General features: G+C 36.2%; 2 protein-coding genes across 3 annotated transcripts in view; one reads left to right on the forward strand and one right to left on the reverse strand.

The window, feature by feature from the left end:
- LOC131693424 (coiled-coil domain-containing protein 102A) overlaps positions 1–24,933 on the forward strand; it is a 65,149-nt gene that overhangs the window by 6,068 nt on the left and 34,148 nt on the right. The gene's annotated exons all lie outside the window — the stretch shown is intronic.
- On the reverse strand, positions 9,396–10,162 carry LOC131693427 (lysozyme c-1-like). Its single transcript, XM_058981228.1, has 2 exons — positions 9,804–10,162; positions 9,396–9,728 (listed from the first exon to the last, which is right to left on the reverse strand). The coding sequence occupies exons 1-2, from the start codon at positions 10,105–10,107 to the stop codon at positions 9,598–9,600; spliced, it is 435 nt and encodes a 144-aa protein (XP_058837211.1). The 5' UTR covers positions 10,108–10,162; the 3' UTR covers positions 9,396–9,597.

Consider the following 24,933-nt stretch of genomic DNA (forward strand, 5'->3'; position numbering starts at 1 on the left):
AAGCGCTTGAGCTTTTCGCGATCTTCCACCCACATCTACGGTTGCGTTCTCACAAACTTGATAAAACCACGGGATAAAATGAACTTTTTAACACTTATAAATTGGCATCACCTAATCACAAAATACATACATTAGCTATCAAACCTTATGGAGAAACATATTGTATTTATTTCTGAACAGCCAACAGTAGTAAATCATCAATAAATTGTATTAATTGTTCTTATTATATTGAATACTTGCATAGACTTTGGAGTAGTACATGCGCTATATTACTGTCACGTTAACCATATTTTTTCATGAGCAAAAATTTTTTCTAGTTTGATTATTGACCCAAAAGGTGACAAATTAGTTTTTCGTTCTTATTGTTTTCAATCTTGTTCTAGTAATTGACATACATGTCATTGGCTGTATAGTATATCCGACATACAAAGTTAGCCGGTTCAGGGATTTCGATAGGGCTTATTTCATACCGTTTAAGATGTACCTTAGATAACAACACTCGCGAATAATGATAACTTAAGAATCAATCGTCCGCGGAGAAAGAAGCCAATACATAATTGTCATTAATAATAATACCAAAATTCATGCGCGATAAATAATGCGTGTATTACGAAACCTTTAATTACATAGAAATATCGACTAATGTTTCGAGCAGACTTCCCATGAACATCGACAAGTTTGTACCTGTGCACAAAATTTCGTGCACGCGTTCAACCTTAATCATGCTTCGTCTCGATGTACAGGTTCGCCTCGAACATCAAACCCAAGCGAACGATGTGCAAACTCTAGTTCAAATATCCGTGCGCGTAAACCAGGTGCGTACACGAGAACGATTCGCACAAGACAAAAAGAGTAATCGCTACATAGAAAAAAATGTTGGTAAAAATAAGAGTTTTTCGCTCTTAGCAAAAAACAACCAACGTATACTCTTAGTTTAAACATAAAACATTTGTTTTGAGTACTATTCTTCATTTGCTTAAAAGGAAAACTTTTACTTTGATTATTATTCTTGATTAATTTAAAAGTTTTACTTTCAACCTAATAGTTGGCGTTGGTTGTTTTTTGCTAAGAGCGGAACACTCTTACTTTTACCAATATTTTTTTTTCTGTGTAGTGATAATGAGAGTGAGAGAGGGAAAACTGATGCCACGAACCTATGTGTACGCACACCGTGTACGTACATGGGGGTATGGTTGTGCAATCGAGCATGTGCACATGTTTTGGCACAAAATAGCGTGTTTGAGCTCGTACACAAAATGTGGGATTGATAAGAGCACAGAACCAGAGCAATCATTGTGTACGATGTTCAATTGGGAAGATTGGTTTCGAGACACTAAAAGTAATCGCTTTTCATTTTATTGTATTGTTTTTGGAATGCCGTTTTCCACCGCTGGACCAAGGAACAATAAAACCGTTCACCACTGTCGGTTGTCCAAAGCTCAGGTTCCTTTTTTGGAGACCGAGTATTTCAAAATTACTTCAATAAACGATCAATCTAGCACAAAATCTCGACAGCCGGCTGTCCAGAGCAATAAACGACACTTCTGAGAGTCGCATAGATCGTATCACTCATCAAGGTGAATCTAGATTTGTGTAACTCATTATCCCATCCTCCTAACGAAAACTTCTTCGCGTGGCAAACGTGGAGATGCAGAGGTATACACGGTCTCCATAACAACGCTTGTTAAACTAACATTCCTTCCCTTCCTCAATTACTATAAGGACGTGGCCGACACCACAATCTTCAGATGACGCTGACATAAAATTCTTGCGAATAATCAGTTCAGGACAGATTCAGGATTACAGTTGTTGACGCAACTTGCTGCTGCGTGTTGAGATCCTTTTCCTTGGTGGTGAAACATTAGGTGCGTTGTCTGCCGCGTTAATCGATCACGTCCACGTCATCATCGGCACTGTATTCATGATGCTGGAGGCATTTGATGTAATCGATGTTACTTCGCTGTTGGTAATGGCAGTTGGTGTAGTGGTGCTGGGCCCAATCGCACGTACGTGGTGCTAGGTCATGTAGCTTTTTTTCACTACTGTCATTGTCTATATATGTTTGAATGCTGTATAAAACGTCATTACATTCGACGATGTGTAGATGGGGGAATTGCATAGCATTAACTTCTGGTAAGTAGAGCTTCGTGTTCACCTTCAACATTTGCTCCACTTCACAAATCGATGGACATTTCGAAATGTCAACAGAAACACACTTTGCCCGAAACGGGGTATGAACTTGCGTTGCATTGTCACTCATTGTTTGTTCACCTTTCACGCACTAGGTAGAAGGAATCAATTTCAATATTGCCCTGCTATAGCAGCAGAGTAATTTCTAGCTTCTGAACTGAGCAGGATGAGAAACCGGACTAGAATACTACCGTTGACAAATGTTTAACAACTGAAGTTTCCGAGTTGTTTTCAACGTCAATCATTGCCGCTGTACTGAATAGGATGAATAGATTCTTGTGCAATGTGTTAGGGAATATTCCAAACCATTGTGTAACAGATTCCGTAGAGAATACCATTCTTATACATTAGCAGCAGCTATTGTATAAGAATGGTATTCTCTACAATAGCTGCTGCTCTGTGATTTGATAGGTTAGCATCGCTCATTTGATGATGAACTACATCTAAGACAGGTAAAACCAATAAAACATCTAAATAAAGCATCTAAAGGTATGCATATCTCACAGTCTAAAGCAACGCTTACTGCGGGGGGTAAATAACTGTATTTCTGAAAATCGGTTTAATCTTTATTTTAGAAATGAATGTCTAAAAAAGAAGCGTGGATAATGTTTGTGACGTAACCTCAGTGTCGTTACTACTTTTCGGGCTATTAATTCAAATCTAATGATTATCAATGGAATCACGGTTGTACGGAAAATTTTCAAGTTGTTTTTTTAATAATTGTAGTAATTCTGGAAAGAACCTTTGATGCTGCGTTGGTGTTGATGGGTGGTGCACTGGACTCGAAGATCGTTGGATGTCGTTGACCTATGTTCTCTATGTTCAGGCTCATCTGTTGTTCATAACATTTTTCATAATATTCACATTTTTTGATATTATAGTCTCCAGGTGGGAGATAATTGTTCAAATTGCGGCCCGGTTACTAACCACAGCTTAAACAAATTGACATCCCTGCGTGAACTTGAAAGAGAAACGAAATTTAATTCATGCCCACCGCAATGAATGAACTGTTTAATTCTTTTCCCTTGTCATTCGTTCTCCTGACCCAGCGCATTCAGGTTCGGATATGTTTGGTGTCAGAAGCGAACTGAATTTTGTTTATATAGTAGCTCTGAGAGGGATTATAGAGCAAAAGGTCACCAGATATAGATTACGTAGTTCTCTTAAGCTCTAAAATGTCGAAGATGCTAACTTCCGCCTTCTAGCTGTCCACATAATAACAAATGAATGTTTTGGTTTGTGAAGGAATTTATATTTTCTCTGCACTCAAGCGTTCCATGAAATTTCAGTCAGTTGTAAAGTTGATGAATGAGGAAGGCAGTGAATCTGAATGTTGGATTCCGTAAATGCAAGTAGAAATAAGTATCTGATTTTAAAATTTCGCAGCGCTGTTACCAGCACGGAACTGCCCAAACTAATTAATGCAGTTAGTCCCTGTAGGCGTACTCATCCTAATAATCCGTTCTCTCCCGGTGTTGGTGTGCAGTTTCCGGGCATCCGACAAGGTTGACTAGAAATATTTGACAAAAATTACAATTCTTTCTGTTCAAGATTTGTGACTTTGCATAAAATTAATCGGAACCAACCACGAACGAATTTCGGTCGGTTTCCAACCATCGGAAATGAAAACAATTGCCTCTGCTAGATGCATGTAACGACACAAACTGATTCAATCGCAATTTACCAGTCATGTACAGCTCACAAACATTTCCTTCTCAGTATTGCACAGCCCTTTGAGGAGATGCTCCGTCCGGTAGAAACAGCTCAATATGAATGATAATAGAAAAAAACTGGTGCATCATATTGACGGCTCTGACCAAGATGAGCTGGAAAATTTCCCCTTTTCCGAGTACATATCGAAAGATTTTTCCAAACATGGTAGGGGAACATGGAGAGACTTGATCAGGTTTTCAGCTAAAACTGCATAAATCTCTAAAAAGGCCTTCAATCCCTCAAAAGTCATTGAGATATAATGTGCAAAGTTATTGTGCGTCTTCATGATTTTTTGAAGAATTTTTAATTTAATTTTCGAAAAGTTACAAAAGTTTTTCTGTGATCGTTTTTTTTTTGGTCAAGTCTCTCCACTGCGGGGAGACTTGACCAAGAGAATTTTGAAAAATCATGACAAAAAAAATTACATAAAACATACTGTAATTATTTTTTTCCATATTGTCGAGATCTTTGGGTAGCATCAAAAAATATAAATAGGTTGCATTTGATAAATTTCGATTTTTTTTAATGCATTTCTTTTTAAGGATTAACTGTACTGCTTACATTGCATGTTCACACATCACGAAATCAGTCGTACTATTGCTAACTTTGTTTACTAATACTAAAATATAAAGACTTATTCTTGAGGTGGGATTTTTTTATGGCGTGATTAACATTAACAGTAGATACCAAAGCATAATAAATATCAGGAATGTTGTATCTTTCTTCAGTTAACTGCCACTTGGTCAAATCTCCCCATAAAATTTTGGTCAAGTCTCCCCAACATTAGTTATTGCGTTCAATGTCATTCAAATTCTAGTAATAACTATTCCAATGTTCCAATTTATGTAAAATCATTTCACTGCTTCATAAAGATTAAGATGGTATAATAGTACATTAATAGTAATAAGTAGTCGAGTAGATATGTCCATACAAAGTTTGATAAAAAATTACATCATTTAATGCAAATTTATTAATCAGGTAATATTTTCTGTAAGGAAAGGATTTTTCATTCCAAGCTTTTAAAATTACCTTAAGGGATCGAAATAAGTATAAAAATATTTTTGAAAAATTTTCATGAATCGAATAGAAGACACCATAGCCAAAAATAGAATTTTGTGCTTGGTCAAGACTCCCCATGTTCCCCTACATATTTCCGTATGACATGAACTATACATACTCCAAAATTTAATACAACATTGCTGAACATAGTTTAGCTGAACATAGAAAATGACGAAGAAAATAATTAACTCCATGCAATACAACAGAAGATATAAACAATCCAAAGCTTACACGAGTATTCTTCTGAAATTTTGAAATTTGGGTCCCTGTATTGAAAAGTAAGTCATGAATAAATTAAATTAAGTTAAATAGTCACATTAGATTCTTAATTTGCAACTAATTTCGTTAAAATCGGTTCAGCATGTGCTGGGCTAATTACCGGACATTGCACAGAATTTAGACTATTTGGATGAAAAATTGATTTTTCACAGCTTTTAGAAGGGCGTAACTCCAGTGTTTTTCGCATAATTTACTCACAGCAACTTTATCCGGTTATTTTTGTTTTTCGAATTTTACCTCTTTTGAGTTACTAGTTTGTTTATTTACTGTTTAGATATCTGTTTGTCATGATAATTAATCTAAACTTCTAAAACCAGAACAAAAACGACACCCGCGAATGCCCGCTAGCGCACTACACTCATTCGAAAGCTTTTAATTTTCTCTTTCACATGAGGATTTGGTAATTTGGCGAAGACTTGCGATAACCATTCCAAATAAAAAAAACTGTAGATGAAGACGGGTGGTAATTATTGATATAAAATTTCAAGCTAACATGAAGACATGCATAGCATTCAAATAATATTGAGAGGATTATCCACGAGAGGAGCCCAGTGTGAAGAGGAGTTACATAGATGTTGATAGTATCCATTCAGTTTGTTTAATATTCAGTAAATGTTTCAATATGTCATTAAATGTGTCTGGAATTATTTCATGTTATCCTTCGCAGTAAGTGCCAAGTTTAGTAAACACAGCTGAGTTCACGCTTACTTCGTAATAGTCATTCAGTAACGTTGTTTTGATCAGAATTTGTGTTACATTGTTCCATCTTACGTGTAAACGAGTGAAGCGGTGAACTCTTTTTCGCTCATTATAATCGCTTCCCTAAAGAGGGGTTGGCAAAGCTGTATTATCGTGCAACAAGAGGCCAATCTATGTCGCCATTCACCTCTGATCCAGAACTCCTATCCCTTACCTACCTTTTGCCGTTTTTGCTTAGACTCGGGGCTGGGTCGGGTTCTATCCAAAACTGCTGTCAGTTCGTTTATCTTTGATTGGAGCCTGTCTCAGTTTTGTTTCGAGCGGGAGCGGCATAAATGAAGATCAGCTAGGATCTGTGGTCGCATGCTGACAGGGAAGGGGGACAAACGACGTGAATCTTTCGGTACAGTTAATTGTTATTTTGGGCAGCTCAAAATTATTTCTTGGTTTTCCTTTGTAGGTTCGGTTTTATACAACCCGCGATTAATGTTTTTTTCTCAATAGTTGTTCGGAAATTAGCCCCAATAAAACTTTAATCTAGTATCGATGATCCTTTATATTTTCCTTCAATGTTCGATATTATCGTTCGTATACATGTATTTCACAAACAATCCGATATGGAAATACTTTCCTTGATTTATAACATCATGAGCTATCATAACTCTTTGCCTGTAAAACGTCTTTTCATTCGGTAGTAGCCCAATACATATATCGTAGAGAAGGAATAGCAAAATTTGTCTGAATACTGTCGCAAGGTATAGTGATCCGGCCCATTATGCAGATAAGATTAGCTTTTCTAGGCAATACTCCCACGGTCGGCTGTGTGGAGTTCAAACTACTTTTGTTTAGAAACACAGGATACTCTCGGTAGCCGGCTACGTAGAGTTTAAAAAGAACCAAAAACTAAACAAGAACTTTTCTTTTTCGAGTGATCGTGTACACGAAAACCAACTAAACTACTACTTTATAAACCATGCTTTACAGGTCGCATTGCTTGCTTGGAGCGAATCCTAGACCTTATACCCTTCCTATCGACCTACTCCGCGACACATATGGAAGAGCCTGATAAGTCGTCTAGCTTCTGTTAAGTCGGTATAGCATGAACACTTCCCGTCTACCTTATCCTTTATCCTTCCCCGTGGACGATGGAGATGGGGGGCGGCCGGCAATGATGGCTATCATGCTGTTGAGGTTTTTATATGAGTTGGATTGGTTTGAATTTCTACTTACTACTTCCTAAGCAACTCTTATAAGATGATCAGCAGTCAAACATGATGAAATCAGTTTGCAATCCGCCATAATCATCGTCACAACGCAACGCAACGCGCAACGCATTGGAATCGCTCCCCTAAAGAGGGTGATCAGGAATTCGAACTTTTCTAGAAATCTCCGCTGAAAAAAAATCGAACAGTCATGAAGGAAACCGAGGTACGATGCAAAGACTGGCTAGAAGGTTATTTGATCACTCCTGAATCGAAGCAATCGTTGCAATTGGACCGACCATAAAAGAATTTTTTCATGAACTGCGATCGTAAAAGAGTAAAACGACGAAAGTTCGAAGCATTGTGCGTTGCTCATGTACGCACACACGCTACGACAAAATAATTATTTTTGAGCCACCCTAATGGGGATTTTTATCTGATATATTTTTATATTAATATCGAAAACGAATTGAACGTACTAAAATTACTTAAAATCGTCTTATTTTAACTGATACGCCAAAGTTTCCACTTTAGTCAACCTTTTGGTCTAAGCCGAGCCACTGTGCACTGGTAAACACTGCAAATTTATACAGACATACACGTATACTAACCCTTCTGGTGACGGGTGCTTATCAGCACCATATCTCTAGGAGTGATGTACAATTCTATAACCGGAATGATTCCTGTCGGCTTTTTGATGGGAGAGATTATCAGAAAAAAATTGAAAGGTAGTACAAATCGACACATTGTAAAAGTGATAACATGAGTGGAACACCGCGAAGAAAAATGATAACCCATCTTATCTCAAGTTTGTCGATGTGAGCGAATAGAGCTCGCAGTTGCTGTCAAATCATGGTTGCTTCAGGAAGTACCCAGTACAGCGTTCTGGAAACGGATAGTGGACTTTTCGGTGTAGGGAGGTAAATGGTTCACGAACCACCAGGATAAAGTACATCCTGATAGCACTTGCGAAAATTGAGAATTATTTGAAATAAGGAAGAATAAAACAAATTCTTGTAGCCAGAGCTGAAATATCGATGTTCAATTGATATTCAAATACGTTCTCATCACACAGCAATACAGTGCGATATAGTTAGCTTCCAGTACATAACTTCTCCTGTCAAGGTCTTACAGTTTCCCTAAGGCAAAGCAATCATGAATAAAATTTATATAAATTTGTTAACGTTTCCAATTTCAAGAATGCCACGTTCACGTACAAGAAACTCGGTTCCATATACAATAAGCCCCGTTATTTGTAATATATTCGCAATTTCAGGATTAAAATATTTTTGATTCTGGCACGCATTAACAATAAGGAAAATATTTCAAAAATAACATAAAACGATCTCACCACCCGGATAGAATTTTACAATAGAATTTACTCTACAAACAATCATAAAACAATAAATATTATAGTTATTACTGTTTCAACATTGTTCGATGCCAAGTTCTCGCAGTAGATTTACAATAAAATTTCATGTAACAATAAATTTCGCTGTTCAGCAAAAAACTGATACAGTGCATTCACATTAAATTTTACTGTTTTCGAGAAAAAAATGTATGTAGAAAAATAGATTTTTTTAATGTTAAGATACATAACCACCCCCCTTTTTCACTGTAAAAGTCTATTTTACATTGAAATTTACAGTAAAAACGTTAAAGTTTATTGTTTTTGTATTGTAGCATAACACTAAAACTTACTGTAAATTATTGTAAAATTACTGTACTGTCACAATGAAAATCATGGTTTTGTTACTGTACATTTCTATTCGGGCAGCGGCTTGCTCTGAATTATGTAGGGTGCAAGAATTCTCCTCCATCATCAATCAATGAAATCGTTACATCAACTAGCCATTTTCAGATGGCGCTATGCAGAATGAACGTGCGTAGTTTTTGGCGGCTCTATTCACGCACATAAATGGCTAAGTTATTAGAATGTGCGATAAAATCACGACGTGAAAAAACGTAACAACAGATGAAACGAATGAATGTGAATAATCTTATGTGACTGTGATGTGACTTAGATTTCTTGTAGAATATACGACATATAGTGCAGGAAAACTTTGAAAAATATTGGACCCACATAAAGACACGTCAGAGCGATTCGGCAGTGCTGCCACCATAAGGTAAAATTGGCTCTCCGCTAGAAGATTGGTCCCTGGATTGAACCACAACTTGAAGATTTGTACTTACAAAAAAAGATCATTCCGAGCAATGATATTAAGTTCTTTTGCATTTCATATACTTTTTCATCACTGTGCGTCCATCAGTTATGGAATATTGTGAAGTTATACAGAAACCAAAACCTGTGTGCTATAGACTCAATGTACTAGATATTTATTTGATCAACGGTCACTTAATCAACCGTATCCTAAACTGAATCTTCTGCTTTGTATTCGGACCTTGATTCGTGATGCCGCATCAAATACCATCTCGAAATATACTCCCTACGTACTTAACACGAGGAGAGATCCTTGAGCCCACTCTGGCATTTTGCCTTCCATCCATTCCAGGCAGAGTATCCGTGGCGGGCATAGACTTTGTTGGCGCAGCTCACTGCCTGGCTAATGTCGTCGGTCAACAAAGCTGCAAAATGAAAACAAAAATACAAACAGTGTCAGAAGACTCAATTCCAACAGATTGGTATATCTCCAGCCATACCAGAGCAAGCAATTTTGCAATCATTTCCGGCCGACTTGTACCCGGGTGTGCTGCACCAGTACTTGTTGTTGATCTGGAAAAGTCCGTAATCGGTAGATCCGTTGGAGTTCTTGTGGGTAGCAGTCGTGCTCAGGGTACTCTCGGCTTTCGCCAGACAGACAAAGTTGTTTACTTTAGTCTTGTCGAAACCATATTTTGTACGAAGCAACCGGGCCAATTCACACTCGCTGAAGGTCTTGGCTTGGGTTCCCTGGAACACTGCCAAGGTGGCAACGATGGCGATCAGAACGGTAAATTGTTTCATGGTTTTTCTTCGGACAACTCTTGCCGGTTTCGGTAGTGAATGATGGACCAAAGAGGGATTCCACTCGTTTTTATAGGAATGAATTTCATTGGTTATTTTATTTGTTTAGTTTGTTGAAAGTTTTGTAAGTTCTATACAAAACATATGTTAATTCGCGTTGCTTTCGTACAAAGGATAGATCATGATAAACAGTCAATTTTTTCGAATATATGTACTGTATCGTTTGCCAGCTTTACAAATATTGAGTCAAATGTTTTTTACTCTCACGGTAACAAAAGTGCTTATGCTGCCATTCTGAACTCGTAAAAATCTGTGCCTATTTACGTAAACTTGATATAAATGGTTGCTCGGGTAATATAATTTATCGAATATCGAATTAAAAATAACATGCACTCTTAGAAAAAATGAAAATTACATAAACAATGTATCGAAGCATTTTTTCTGTCTGACAATAGGATTTTTATTTTAAGATATGTAAAATTAAATAATATGACTCTTTTGGTGTAAAACTCAGAATCAATAGCCCAGGAAAATCCGAACAACTCACATTTTTATATGGCATTAAATGTGAATTGGGACGCTCCTTATATGTGCATCTGGAAAGACGTAAATTTACAGTTGCTGTGTGTTCTTCGTATAGCGTTGTTTTCGAAATAATTGTAAGCCGCTAAACGAACCACCGCGTGGTTGTTTTTGACGTAGGACTACGTCTTTGTTTTCGATATAGGGGTGCACGTTGCAAATTCTACAAAAATGGTATGTAACGAAAAGTGGTCCAATTTTAAACGCATATAATTCAGCCATCTCACGATAAATTTTCAAATTTTTTGCTCATGTCGCCCCGAAATACTTCTAAGAATAGATTCCAATAGATAAACCCAAAGATTTTTGATATCATGGCATTAAAAATTTAAATAATAAACAACCTAGTCAAAATTTCGCGCATTTACACACAGAAGATAGCGCTTCCCTAGTCCAGCACGACAGATTTGTGTACCTAGCGCGCTACGCTTCTATGAATGACGTCATCATCGACTATTTAAACGAACGGATTTCGCCGAAGCAGCTCAGTCGCCTGTTGAGCGGCAGGCGAAGCAGATCACTGCGCTGTGTGCTTTTACGGCCAGTGTAGCTGAGTTAGAAGTCCGTTACACTGCCTGTGGAGGTACGCTACCCAGTGAATGCGAAAGAGCTTGTCCGTCTTTTGTGTTGTGCTCGTTTCCAGCATACTTTTATGTATAATTATTCGTACACAAAACAGTTTGTACATGCGAGCTCCATTTGCAAACACGGTTAACATAGTGTCGTGGTATTAGTTGTCTCTTTCGCTCTACCCATCATCATCAGCGTTGATTCATTTTGCTTTGTGCGCTTGGGTTTAATATTTGAGGCGAATGTGTAGGTAGATAGATCTAATTTGTTACTAAATTACACAACGAAAGTTTATTATTTACGTTCGATGAATTCATTGATTCATTTCCCCATCACGTGATTCATTTCCACTCAGCCTATAGTACTTTGATTCTACTAATAGGTACCGTAAACCGGGGTGACTTTGATCATCGGGGTGACTTTGATCACTTGAAACTTTTTTCGTAGATCGCTTATTAAACCAGAATAGTCGACCGAATCATTTTAATTTAGAATGATTTTTACTCTAAACTTATAAAATACTGATTTGTTATACTTTTTGAGTATATTGTTCGGTTTTTGGGTACAAAAACTACAAAATACCGAAATTTGACTTTACCTTATTTTTACGAAGCTTCGTAAAGTGTCTATTTTTTATAAAACAAATAACTCTCTGATTTGATCAAAGGTAATAAATTACAAGCGAGTTTTTATTTTCCTTTAGATTGGGATTTGCCAAATTTAGTTTTAAGAGTTTGTTTATTTTAAATACATTTTTTTGTAAAACTAGTTCGCAATTATTTCAAATTATTTTAAGCTAAAATTCACAACATTTTTTTTATTGTTGAATATTCTAACGTGTTAAAATGGATGAAACTTTTTGTACATTGATAAAGCACTGAAACAAAACAATTTTAGCAGTTTTAAAGGTTTTCAGAATCCTTTATTCTAGTTGGACCCAAATTATACGAATTTTGGTTACTCGAATTTTAAGTACATTGAAATACTTTGTATAATACCAATTAACATCTGTTTAACAATGAGTATCTTTCCAGAATTAGTTTAAACAAACATTTGAATGAAAAACATTGACATCAATAACTTAATGTGGTTGAACATGCAGGTTATCAAAGTCACCCCGGACCACGAAAACGAACTTCAACTAGAAATAATTTTTGAAAAAATAGCTGTAAGTGGGCAATTTTAGGTAAAACCATCCAATTTTGTTCTCCATACATCAGTACATGGTTTAAAAATATTATACTTGAAAAAAATGTGTTGCGTCTAAAAATATGTAATGATTACTTCGAAAAGTGATCAATGTCACCCCGGCTTACGGTACATACTACAAAGCCTATTTATGAATGAATACACTGCCACTTGAAAAACCGTTGCAAAAACGCATCATGTCCATATATAAAACTGTTTTCGATTCTTGTATATTTATAGTTTCGATATATGATTACGACATTCGCTATATTTGTATGCGTACTTTAGGAAAGTTACAATGGCAAAATATAACTAGAATACTTGGTCTATACATGAAATGTGATTATATTGTCTAAAATTAAACTAAAAGTTACAATAATGGCAAAATATAACTAGAATACTTGGTCTATACATGAAATGTGATTATATTGTCTAGAATTTGATTTTTCTTCACTGGTCCAGGTTTTTTACCCCACACAATCGAAAGCTAATCTTATGCTATAAAGATTTAGCTCCAGATATTAGTTCGTTCACAGTTTTCTGTCTTCTTTCTTCAGATCTTCTTAAATAAGTTTAATCGAATTCGATCACCTACTACAAATGAAATGACCTGATAACCAAGAAGGTTTGGTTCAATATGTAATCTGTATTCGATGTTGATTGGTTGTGATTAAACCATACGTAATAAATATGTTTGATTTATTATTACTATAAATGTATTAAGAAAATAAATGTTTTACATTAAGTAGTGTAGTCCTACGTCTACAGCTCGTGCAACCCCATAGGGCTGCCCCTTGTAGTTTTTTTTTATTTTTATTAACCCTTTCGCTTCTTTTTTTGGGTTAGAGAAATCTCATGCAAAAATCTCCAACCCTAAGTGCGGGGTTGAGAATCGAACCCAGGTGAGCTACATGCAAGGCAGTCGACTAACCAACTACGCTATGCCCGCTCCTACCGTATGGTTGTACTTGTGACGAGTCCAGCAAAAAATATTTAGCGGAGAATATTTTTGCTCAAGTAACAAAGTTATTATCTCGTCTATTTGAAAAGTTATAAACGATTTTTGTTGAAAAAATGCCAGTTTCTAAAATAAAACATTTTTAAACAAATAATGCTCTCGCAGTTATCTCATTGAATACTAAGTTCAGATTTTTCGAATGAAATTGACAGATTTAAAATTCAAATAGTTTTTCAGCAAAGTTGCTTCAATTTAATTTTTTATAACTTAGTTTTTTATTTTTTTTATATTGTAACGACATATAATTAGCAAGGGACTGGAAGGTGAAGCATTTTTTCAAATATTAAGAGCCATAGTACTCAAGGAAGAGCAAGGATTTGAAGTAAGAAAGTTTAAAAAAGCGTGGAGTAGGGTCAATGAACAAGCTTAGAGTTTCCCGGCTACTTAACTCTTTGTTTTCTGCAACGCAGGAGTCAGGATCTTTTGGCATTAAATGCGAATCACCTGAGTCTGCGGCATGTCCGGACAAGTGTAAAGTCAATTTAATGACGGTTCCGACAGCATAAGTCGTTAATAAAAAAGGAAAAAAATATAACTTTCTAGAACATTATGTAGCTTAGTTTCACATATCTAAAAAGTTGATACTTTGTGCACCCTAACCACAAGGACCACAGCCTGATTTAACTAATATAGAAAAATCGACAAAATGGTACTAAGAAAGTTTGCCGAAGACACCATATATCTAAAACCAACGGTTTAGACACAAACAGTTTTGTCTTCCTAAATACGGCTTTGGGACCACAGTGCAATTTCCGTGGGAAATAGAAGATACCTCGTCATATATGTACTAAAACGACACCAATATTACGTCTATTTATACGTTCAGTGTGACAACATTGTAATATTTTGTATTTGCGTGTACGTAAGAAACATGTGAAACAATATTTAGAAAGCTGTCAAATCGATTCCAAATATGTAAATAGGGCATTATCCGAGCCCTTCCTTCTACGTACGCCACACGAATTCTAGGCTGGGTTTTCAAAACGACGTATTGGCAATTTGCTCTGACTGAGAAAAATGAGTTTGAAGTATGGTGGGCATAATTTATTTTTTTAGGAATTAGATATTTTTAAATGTTTAAAAAAACTTACGGCTTTGTTAGTTCCTGTTTAATGGTGTAATAATTGATAAGAAATTATAACGTTTATAGCGAATTTCAAGTAAAACTTGACAATACGACCTTTTGCTGTCAATACAATATGTTGCCAGCTTGTGTGACGTTCTGTTTCATGTAATTATGCCACATACGTTTTAGCATATAGGACTAATTTCTGAATAGCACAGTTTGATGTTAAACTACTCCCTGAAAGAGTGCATTAAATGTTTTGTCGGGTTCAAAGAGAAATAAGTCTAAATCGATATTAGTGTTTACGGTCGAACCGAAGTTACGTTTGTTCGAGCACCGAAACGATTTCGTCGAGCTGTCTGAAAAACTAGGTTCCATTACGCTGGCAATTTTCGATGTCTGAGACCGATCATCAATCGATATTTCGACGGAACGAGTGTCACGAATTCATAAGTGCCAGTAATCCATAGTTCGAACTATTAGAGGCGAATTATATGTCTGATGACTTATTAATAAGTCGTTTTCCTGATCCATGGTAAGAACGGTTTGATTTGATGCGTGTCTTTGTGGGTTTGATGGTAAGTATCGAGAAGGATGAGATCTAAAAAATTGATCATCCAATGTTTACGTTCGAAACCAAAATAGTTTACTTCCATCAAATAGGGGGAGCTAGCCTGGCTTGCTTGTAATCGAATTGCATGGACCAATCATGCCGTATGTGAATGCACAAAGTATAAAAAATCGGATAGTCATATTACTGTAACTGTAAGTGTATCTATATATCCAAAAATAATTAAATAAATGTTCATACTTAGTTGCGTTTCGGCTTTGCCTCATCAGAAACCGACACTAACTTATTGTCGGAATAGATTAGCGCCGGCTTGACGCAAGTCCCTTAAAACTAAAACACACTTTGTGTTTCAATCGAACGACTGATCAAACGTGATGTCCTGTTCGAGCAGAAGTTCTGTTTATGCCGATGAGACACAGTGAAGCCGAAACTTGTCTTGGCTTAGCAGGCCTATGCGAAAGCACTATGCTATATTTCACCCTAAGGAGGAAAATTTGGTAAAAACCAAAATTTCTCACAAGGGTGAAAATTTGTTGGTAAAACCAGTCTTTGTACAGGAGGGCACAAATCCTTATTTCATACTTAGTTGCGTTTCGGCTTCGCCTCATCAGAAACCGACACTAACTTATTGTATATTATACTTATTTTCACCCTAGTGAGAAATTTTGGTTTTTACCAAATTTTCCTCCTTAGGGTGAAATATAGCATAGTAAATAAATGATACTTACGTCCTTTGATTATACGCGTTTCTTCGCATTCTAGTAATTCCAATGTTGATGTATATACGACCGTGTGGAACTAAAAGAACGTATACGCTATTTGAACTAATCAGATAGTTAAAGCGTGTACGGCGTTCTTTAATCTGCTTAATCATTTACTTAAAAACCGTTTGTCGAGAATCCCGTTCGTGTCTTAAGATGGTGATGCAATAGAAGAGTTATATAACAAAGACAACTCAGTTTGATTACTTTTGTCTCTAACGACCTTTTGAAAACCTAGACTAGAATAGGTCTTGTAATTGGTAACCAACTGATCAAGCAAAAAGACGAATAAATGTTTTATCTTACTTTTTCAATAGAAGACTGCCCTCAATTATTTTTCCCTGATCCCGAATGACTGACTCTCGCGTATCAATCGACAGGAATCGACACACGACCATGAGTATTTTATGACAGATTAATGATTTTAGCAGTACCTTGCAGAGATACTGAACACCTCACTGCAGTAAGAAGCAGTCACGCTTATCAGTCAAAGACGTGTGCCACCATGAAATTTTCCTTTGAGTGAGAAATTTTACATGAATCATTCCACGCCAGCTAATCCGTACAAAGAACCAAATTGTAACCGAATCAATTTTAACAATCTGCCAAAAACCTGCATTTTCTTACAATGCGTTTATTTCATTTTCAAATTTTTAAAGCCATTACGACATATTTACATTAAAAACACTTCAAAATCAATATAATTGAAGCCTGTACCAAGAAAGAGTGCTTTGAAGCAAAAATAGAACACTTTTGGATGTTTTGACTTAAGGATCATCCACTTTTAGACCTTGTGAAAATGAACCGAATCATTTCGTCATTTCGATTTCAGGGATTCCGGTTTTCCGGAGTCATCTTCCAGTTCTATCATACTATTTATGAATTTCAATAAAATCAAGGGTAAATCTTCACCAGCGGCTGCTCATTCATTGAGCCATTTGCGCGACTTCGCGAAAGTTAACGATAAAAACAGACTTCTGAGGTAGACTTGTATTACTAGAAATCGAAGGAAATTCGCAAATCGTTCTCCAGCCCTGGTACTTCCACGCACCAGGTTAACTCATGAGGAATTCAAAGGAAAGGAGCTTCTGAATCCAAACCATCTAAAATCCAAATATTAAATCGTAATGTTAATATCTAATTTAACAAATTAGCACTTTTTTATTCATATATATTTTCCGGCGCCCTCTGTCATGGTGATTGTCTATCACCTACACCAGAGTGGTGAATCCACCATTTGGATATCGGCTCCTCAACACATGGACTGGGACCAACGGATTTACTTCCCTTCCTAAGGTAGACGTGATCACAGATTTTTAATTTCAAAAAATCTCAACGACTTCGGCTGGAATTTAACCAAGATCCGCTGGGAGAGAAGCTGTCATGCTTACCACATAACCACAGGCGCTGTCTTATTAGCAGTTAATTTTTTATTTATTTCCATTTTTATTGATCACAAAAGGAATGATTCCGTTAAGATTCAACTGAGAAACCCTGAAAAGCAGCCATCGTGAAAAAAGGTTTTTTTCTCACACCGTTGGAAAAATATTAATGAAAAGCAATCAGTAATATTATACTAATGCCCCGAATACATTGATTCATTTTCATAATGGTTTCCCCAACGGATTGAGAATAAGCTGCTTTTTTCGTTTTCAAAGATGGCCAATTATTGAGGCGTTCTCAGTTGAACCTTAAAGGCATTTATTTTCTTTTGTTAATTTTTCACATTTGTCTGCTTTAATTTGCCAGTCTCTGAAACTGAAATGTATGAATGTGGTACGATGCAGCCCAAGTTTCTAATAAGTACAACAGCTACCAATTAATTGTTCAAGAGTCGACCTTCTCAACCGTGCTTTACTTATAAATTAGGTTTTACGGTCCGGTTCTGAAACGTCGTTAATACTGCTTGAAGCAAAATATACTACTGCACTACAGCTGTGTTACAAAAATGTTTCGTTGAGGTTATTGTAAATCAATATACTCTCTACTGATACGGAGTATTCAAAAGCAGATTATATGACTCTTAAGCAGTATAAATGAAAATTATCTAAAAACACTCATCAGAATTGTTTTACTAATCTAATGCCCGGTAGTAATTGGAGTGTTATCTGTGATATCTCTAAATGTAATCTCGGTGTGAGATGATAATAGGATGGATTGAAAGATCCGGGTTTCCTCGAAACAATATAAAAGCAGATGAAAATTCCAAATACATTTAATGTAAAAAGAGAGATCTAACCGCACTGCTAGCTGGAAACACCTCAACTTTCCCGTGGTCATCATTCACTATCGTGCTAGGAAGCCGCGTTCTCGAGAGTAATCATGAAACAGTTTACCGTTCTGATCGCCATCGTTGCCACCTTGGCAGTGTTCCAGGGAACCCAAGCAAAGACCTTCACTGAATGTGAATTGGCCCGTTTGCTTCGTACCAAATATGGCTTCGACAAGGCTAAGGTGAACAATTTTGTCTGCATGGCGAAAGCCGAGAGCAGCCTGAGCACGACCGTAGATATTCCGGTAGCTTGAGCTGAGTCTTCTGACACTGTTTGTGTTTGTTTTTTTCTTTCGTTTCGTAGCTTTATTGACTGACGACATTACCCAGGCAGTGAACTGCGCCAACAAAATCTATGCCCGTCACGGATACTCTGCTTGGTATGGATGGACGGCTAAATGCAAGACTGGGCTCAAGGATCTGTCCTCGTGTTAAGTGTGATGGATGCTGTTTCCGGAAAATTTTCGACGGTATCATAATTTAATACCAAGCGTTTGATTCGTTTTAAAAAACAATACCAACTGCGAACTGGTAACTTGTAAGCAACCCAGATATTCTAAATCAATACATGTAGATACTTGCCATAATGCGTTCAAATAAAGTTACGAACATTACTGCATACTTTGCTGTTAACTATTTGAAATTATGGACAAGTTCTTTTCCGTTTGATTTATAAACATATGCGACTCCTGTCCGTTAGTAAAATTGAGGGCATGCCTTCCTCGCGAAATGTATCCCTCCTAGTATCAATAGACCTTTCCAACCCTCATGTACGTACACGTCGCATGACACAAATACTACATCACTAGCTGGTGGAATGGATTTGCTTTTGCCGTCTTTGTTTATTATTAAAGACGGCAAGAGCAAATCGATTTGTTTTCAACCAAGACACTGCCTTATGGCGATTTCGCTTGAACCTGAAACTGAGTCAGGTGGGGTTAGCCCAACCGCTGTCAGTTCATACATTTTGACAGCAGTTGGGGTTAGGAACTGACTCAGTTTCGCCTCAAACAAAAACCACATTAGTGTTCGTGAGAACGACCGACAAGAACGCAGCTGAAAACGTCACACGAACAATCCGCCCATTCGTCCATGCAGATTTTCATTCGTCTACGATTATTACACGAAGCGAGAGTGCAGCAACGAATCAAACGCATCAAAGTAGATCCTGGTACAATCTAAGCGATGATAATTGTTATGTTATTAGGTTCTTTACTGACACAGTTAACCTCACTTTTCGTGACAGTTCACTTGTACTGTTTACATGGACTTAGAAAAATTTGGCGGACGATTAGATTCACTCGAATCAAATCGCAAAGAATCCATGTCCATGTAAACAGTACAAGCAAACTGTCAAAAATGAACACGCGAGTTCATTTGTGACGTCATCGTAATTGTCATATTATGTAATTCAATATGCTTTACCGGTATTTGAAAACATTTTCCTAGATAATTAGTGAAATATTCATTGTATGATTTTCAACTGAATGAATAACATGGATTTTTGAATGAATCTTTGTTCTATTCACCACGGCATCAGGTTTATTTTCAGCCGTCAAATTTTTTTTTACTCTGCTTGAGACATTCGCTATTTTCGACGTGGAATTTCAAAATTTCTTCCTTGACACGGTTTATATACGACACATTTGATAAATCATTGGTTTTAATACAAGCTTTCAGAAGATAGTAAAAATTGCAGCATTCGTATTGATAGCCTAAAGTGTATTCTACTTCAGTTCGGTTATGTCTCTGACATTACTCACCCATCTTTTTCTGCATCGTTTCACCTGCCAACAAGGAAAGACTTAATTCGGTGTCTTCATTGGTAGCAGAATGAACTGGATATTAGGCAACAAACCACCCTGGGAAATAGTCACGCCGGAGAGTAATTTGTTCACCTCTTCGTTATTTCAAATGGCTAGCTGGTCTTCTTGTTACCACGGGCAGCAAAATTTGGAATGTCTATTAAAATTCAACAGATAAAAAGTAACAGTGTTCGACGAAAATATGTGTTTCGAGACCGCAAATAACTTTGTGGAAGATTCCAAGAAGATAAGAGTAGGAGAGGGGAGTTTTGTAGTAACATTTGCTACAACTTGGTCTTCTTGTTATCACGGGTAACGTTTACTGTCAGCTATCACACTTTGGCGGTAAGATACTCCATCATTGCTGCCAGGTAGACGGGTGCTCCAGCACCGACACGCTCGGTACAGTGACCCTTTCTCAGCAAACGATGCATTCGGTCGACAGGACGTGCTGGTGCAGCCAGCATGAGTGTGCCACACTCGCATATGACATAGGGGGAGCTAGTCTGTCTCGCTTGTAATTGAATTGTACGGACCAATCATGGTGCATATAATAATTGCTTTCACAAAATCCATTGTTTTCGTATTTTTCAGTAATTGTGCAGAATTAGTTACTAAAATCTAATGTTTTCATTCAGTACAACATTTGAAATTCACGTTCAAAAACTCGGGTAAAATTCTGGTCGATAACTTTGAGACGGGGCCCCTATATTGAAACGTTAGAAGTATTCTACTTCAAAAACAATTTTGATTTAAGAAGGTCGTATGTGAACATGTAAATATAAAAAACGGTTAGTCATTTTACTGTAAGTGTACGCAAAAATATTAAATTAATGTTACGTCATCTGATTACACGTGTTTTTCCGCATTCTAGTAGTTCCAATGTTGCTGTATATACGACCGTGCACAGTGGGACGAGCCCGGACTTAAGTCCATATATGAAGGTTACGCGATATTTTCGCTAGTATTTTTCTCGTATCAGCTGAACTATCAGAGACATTTTTGCGAGATTTTAGGTGATTTGAACGAAACATGACAGCTTTTTGAATGGCATAACTCAAGTGTTTTTGCATCATTTGATCATGGGAGCTATATCCGGTTATTTTCGTTTTTCGAAGAAAATGTTGATTTTATGTATTGCATTACTTCATCAAAATGATCCATGTGATTAATTTTCATCGTGAAATCACCAGAAATAGGTCACTAGTTGGTTTAGTTATTGTTTAAATAACTGTTTGTCATAAACATTTTATGAATTGAAACTTGTAATGCGAAAACAACGACGCCCGTGAATGCCCACAATAACACTATTCTCATTTGACAGCAGAATTTTATCTTTGAAATATCTCTATGTTAGTTTTGCGAAAACTTGCGATAAGCAGTCAAAATTTAAAAAAAACTGAATGGAGACGGATGGTTATTACTGATATTAAATATAGATAATCACTAGGGTGGGACAAAAAATAGATTCCAGCTCCGAACAACTTTTTAGGTACCATTTGGGTCCTAGAACAACTGTACAAATTCTCAGCCCGATCGGTGAAACTATATTTTTGCGCCCACTGTTTAAAGTTTACATGGGATTTTGTATGGGAAAGTCAACTTTTACAAAATAATTCCTCCAGGAGCCGCCCATTACTTCCTAAAAATAAATCGTTATGTGGTTTGTATAGGAAATTTTACAAAGAAACAAAGTCTCGAAAACCACGAAACGATCTGATGCTTGAGCAAAAAGTTATTAAGCAGAAACCGATTGATGCTCTGACGATTGAAAAAATATTCATTTTTTCTAGCACCACTGCTGTTGGTTGTCCAATTATACGCAATTTTGTTTTAATCCTCTCTTAACGTATCTAAATCGTTTATCTATACTATTTGGTCACTTCGCAAGGTTTTGAGGGATAAATTGAGGCTTCTTTTTACATAATAAGAGAAAGTTAAAAATTTTGTATATAATTAGACCGTCAGAAGCAGTGATGCTATGAAAACTGAAATTTTCATCAATCTTCAGGGCATCAATCGGTTTTTGCTTAATAACTTTTTCCACAAGCATCAGATCGGTTTGCAGTCTTCTAGACTTTGTTTCCTTGATAAATTTCCTATAAAAATCAGACATCTGTTTATTTTTAGGAGATAACGGGCAACTCTTGGAAGAATTAATTTGCAAAAGACAATTTTCCCATACGAAATCCCATGTAAACTTTAAACCGTGGGCGCAAAAATATAGTTTCACCGATCGAGCTAAAAATTTGCAGAGTTGTTCTGGGAGCTAAATGAGACCCAAAAAGTTACTCGGAGCCAAATTTTATTTTTTTCATATAACCATGTCCCACTCTAATAATCACTTTATTGCTATAGAATAATGACACGAATACATGCACAACTTTCAAATAGCATCGAGAGCTTGTTCTACGAGGGTTTTACTAGTGATCAAGAGAGAGGATCTGAGTGGAACGTATGGTTTTTGAGATGATGAAGTTATTCAGAGTGTTTAAATTTAGTAAATATTTTCAACCAATTGAAATATGTCTTTAAATGCATTTGGAACTATTTCTTGATAATTTACGCAGTAACTGTAAAATTGAGTGAACACAGTTGAGTCATTTGGTAAAACTATTTTGATCAGAATTTGTGTGGTACTGATTTATCTTAAGGGTATGCGATATTACTTAAATAAAATAAGAACATTTTTTAATAAACCAGATACGCGAAAAAAAAGAGGCTTTGATTAATTTTTTATGTAAGATATGACATAAGCAATCTAAGTAACCAGTGTTTCAAATAAACCATACATTTCGCTCCAAGGAGCCTGTTTCCAAAGGAACAGTCGAAACCAATCATTGTTATGCACATTTCTGAGAGTAAAAAAAATCAAAGCAATCCAACCAAGTTTTGACTCTTCGGTTTTCACTCGTGGTTTTGGCTCCTCCTTACTCACTGCGGTTAGCGACTCCTGTTCTGTCACCGCTTATAGATCGAAATTAATTTCAAATCTTGCTAATAGTTCTTCAAGATTTGTATGTTTAATATATCTCAAATCTGGTGAAACAATATTTCTGCTGGAGTGAAGAAATCCAAAAGATCAAATTCATAGTGGAAGGATGCGCACGTATACTATTTATTACTGTTATAGCCGTGTACGCTAACCATTGAATGCTAAATTTCGAGGTCTATCGAAAAAGAAGATTTCGCCACGAACTGTACCAAGGTTTTGTTTTGCTTTTGTGCTTGCGAAAAATGAAGATTAAAAATCTGAGTTCATCTCAACATCGGGTTTTTAAACTGTATGCTGCAATTATAATCTAGTAACCTATTGTCACTCCTTGGCGGTTCTCACTCCTTAGGAGCCAAAAAACATGAGTCATGTAATCATAGATTTTAATGATTAGTCAAATTACGGTTTTTTCAACGTCTGCTGATTGGAGTTATTTTTGAAATGCTGCTTAAAACACGTCTGCAAAAAAAATTCATTAACCATCCTGTTGATTAGTGAATGTTGTTATACATTCCACTGAGACGCTCAAAATTTTTGTTTAAAAATTAAAGAAAACGTAGTTTTTATATCAAGTAACCCACTAATGAATTTAACGTCCCAAAATTAATCGAACACATCTTATTTGATCCGTAAAAACTAAGTATTCATTTCTGAAGCACCATAATGAGATGTAAATCAATTCGTTTCAACATGGAAAACAAATTCAGCTTACCATAATTGCTATTGTAAAAATCATTATAAAATACAAAATACTTACTTTTGAGCTACCCTAATAAGCAGTTAATTTCTAATATTTTTATAACCACAAAAGGAATTCAACCAGCAAAAACTTCCCTAAACAAATGTTTGAAACATCACAACAAAATAATTATGTATGAGCCACACTGATGTATAATGAAGGTTTATTTAAACAAGTGTTAATATTAAAAACGATTCAGCTCACAAAAGTTTCATGACCTATTTCGATAAAATATATATTTTTGAGACACCCTAGTGAATAGTAAATGTTTATTTTTAATAAGTTTTAATATCAAAAACGAATTCAGTGTACCAAAATTGCGTAACGGCAATGTTGTGATTTTAGTCCACCTTCTGTTCTAAATCGTTCCACTGTGCCGTGTGAAACCAAAATAAGGTATACGCTAATTCGAAGTAATCATGCACGACGTTTTTTAATTTGCTTAATCATTTACTTAAAAACCGTTGCTTGAGAATCCCGTTCGTGTTCTACGATTGTGAAATAATAGAAGAGTTTTATAACAAAGGCAAATCAGTTTGGTTACTTTTGTCTCTTACGCCCTTTTGAAAACCTAGACTAGAATAGGTCTTGTAATTGGCAACCAACTGATCAAGCACAAGGATTTATCTTTCTTTTTTAATAGAAGTATTCTTACCCTTTTGAATTATTTTTTCCCTGATCCCGAATGGCTGACTCTAACGTATCAATCGACAGGAGTATTTTATGGTAGATGAATGATTTTAACAGTACCTTGTAGAGATACTGCAGTAAGAAGCAGTCACGCTTATCAGTCAAAGACGTGTGCCGCCATATAGATACACTGGTGAAATTTCCCTTTGAGAGAGAAATTTACGTGCTTTTATTATTGCACATGAATCATTCAACGCTAGCTGATCGTTGAAAGAACTAAATTGTAACCGAATCATGTTTGACGAATTGTCAAAAACCTTCATTTTTTGCTCATATATATGGTATTATTTAGTCATTTTTAAAGAAATTGTTTAAGGAATCTAGAAAAGACATCGTCGGCAGTGTTGCCAAGTATTTAGTTTAAACCAAAAATGCATTTTCTTGCAATGCGTTTATTTCATTTTCAAAATTTTAAAGCCTTTGCGTTGCTCAGACATTTATACATGAAAAACACTCCGAAGATCAATATAATTAGAGCCAGTACCAAGAAACAGTGCTTTGAAGGTAAAACCTAACACTATTGGATGTTTTGTATTTGGGATCATCCACTTTTAACCGTGTGAAAATGC

This window comes from Topomyia yanbarensis, chromosome 3 (genome assembly GCF_030247195.1).
Source record: "Topomyia yanbarensis strain Yona2022 chromosome 3, ASM3024719v1, whole genome shotgun sequence".
Classification (NCBI taxonomy): Eukaryota; Metazoa; Arthropoda; class Insecta; order Diptera; family Culicidae; genus Topomyia; species Topomyia yanbarensis.

Bases quoted from the DNA above. Each gene is read 5' to 3' on its own strand.
- LOC131693427 (XM_058981228.1), bottom strand. From the start codon at position 10,107: ATGAAACAATTTACCGTTCTGATCGCCATCGTTGCCACCTTGGCAGTG. The intron at 9,729-9,803 runs GTATGGCTGGAG...TTCATTTTGCAG, and splicing joins TTGCAAAATTGCTTGCTCTG to CTTTGTTGACCGACGACATT.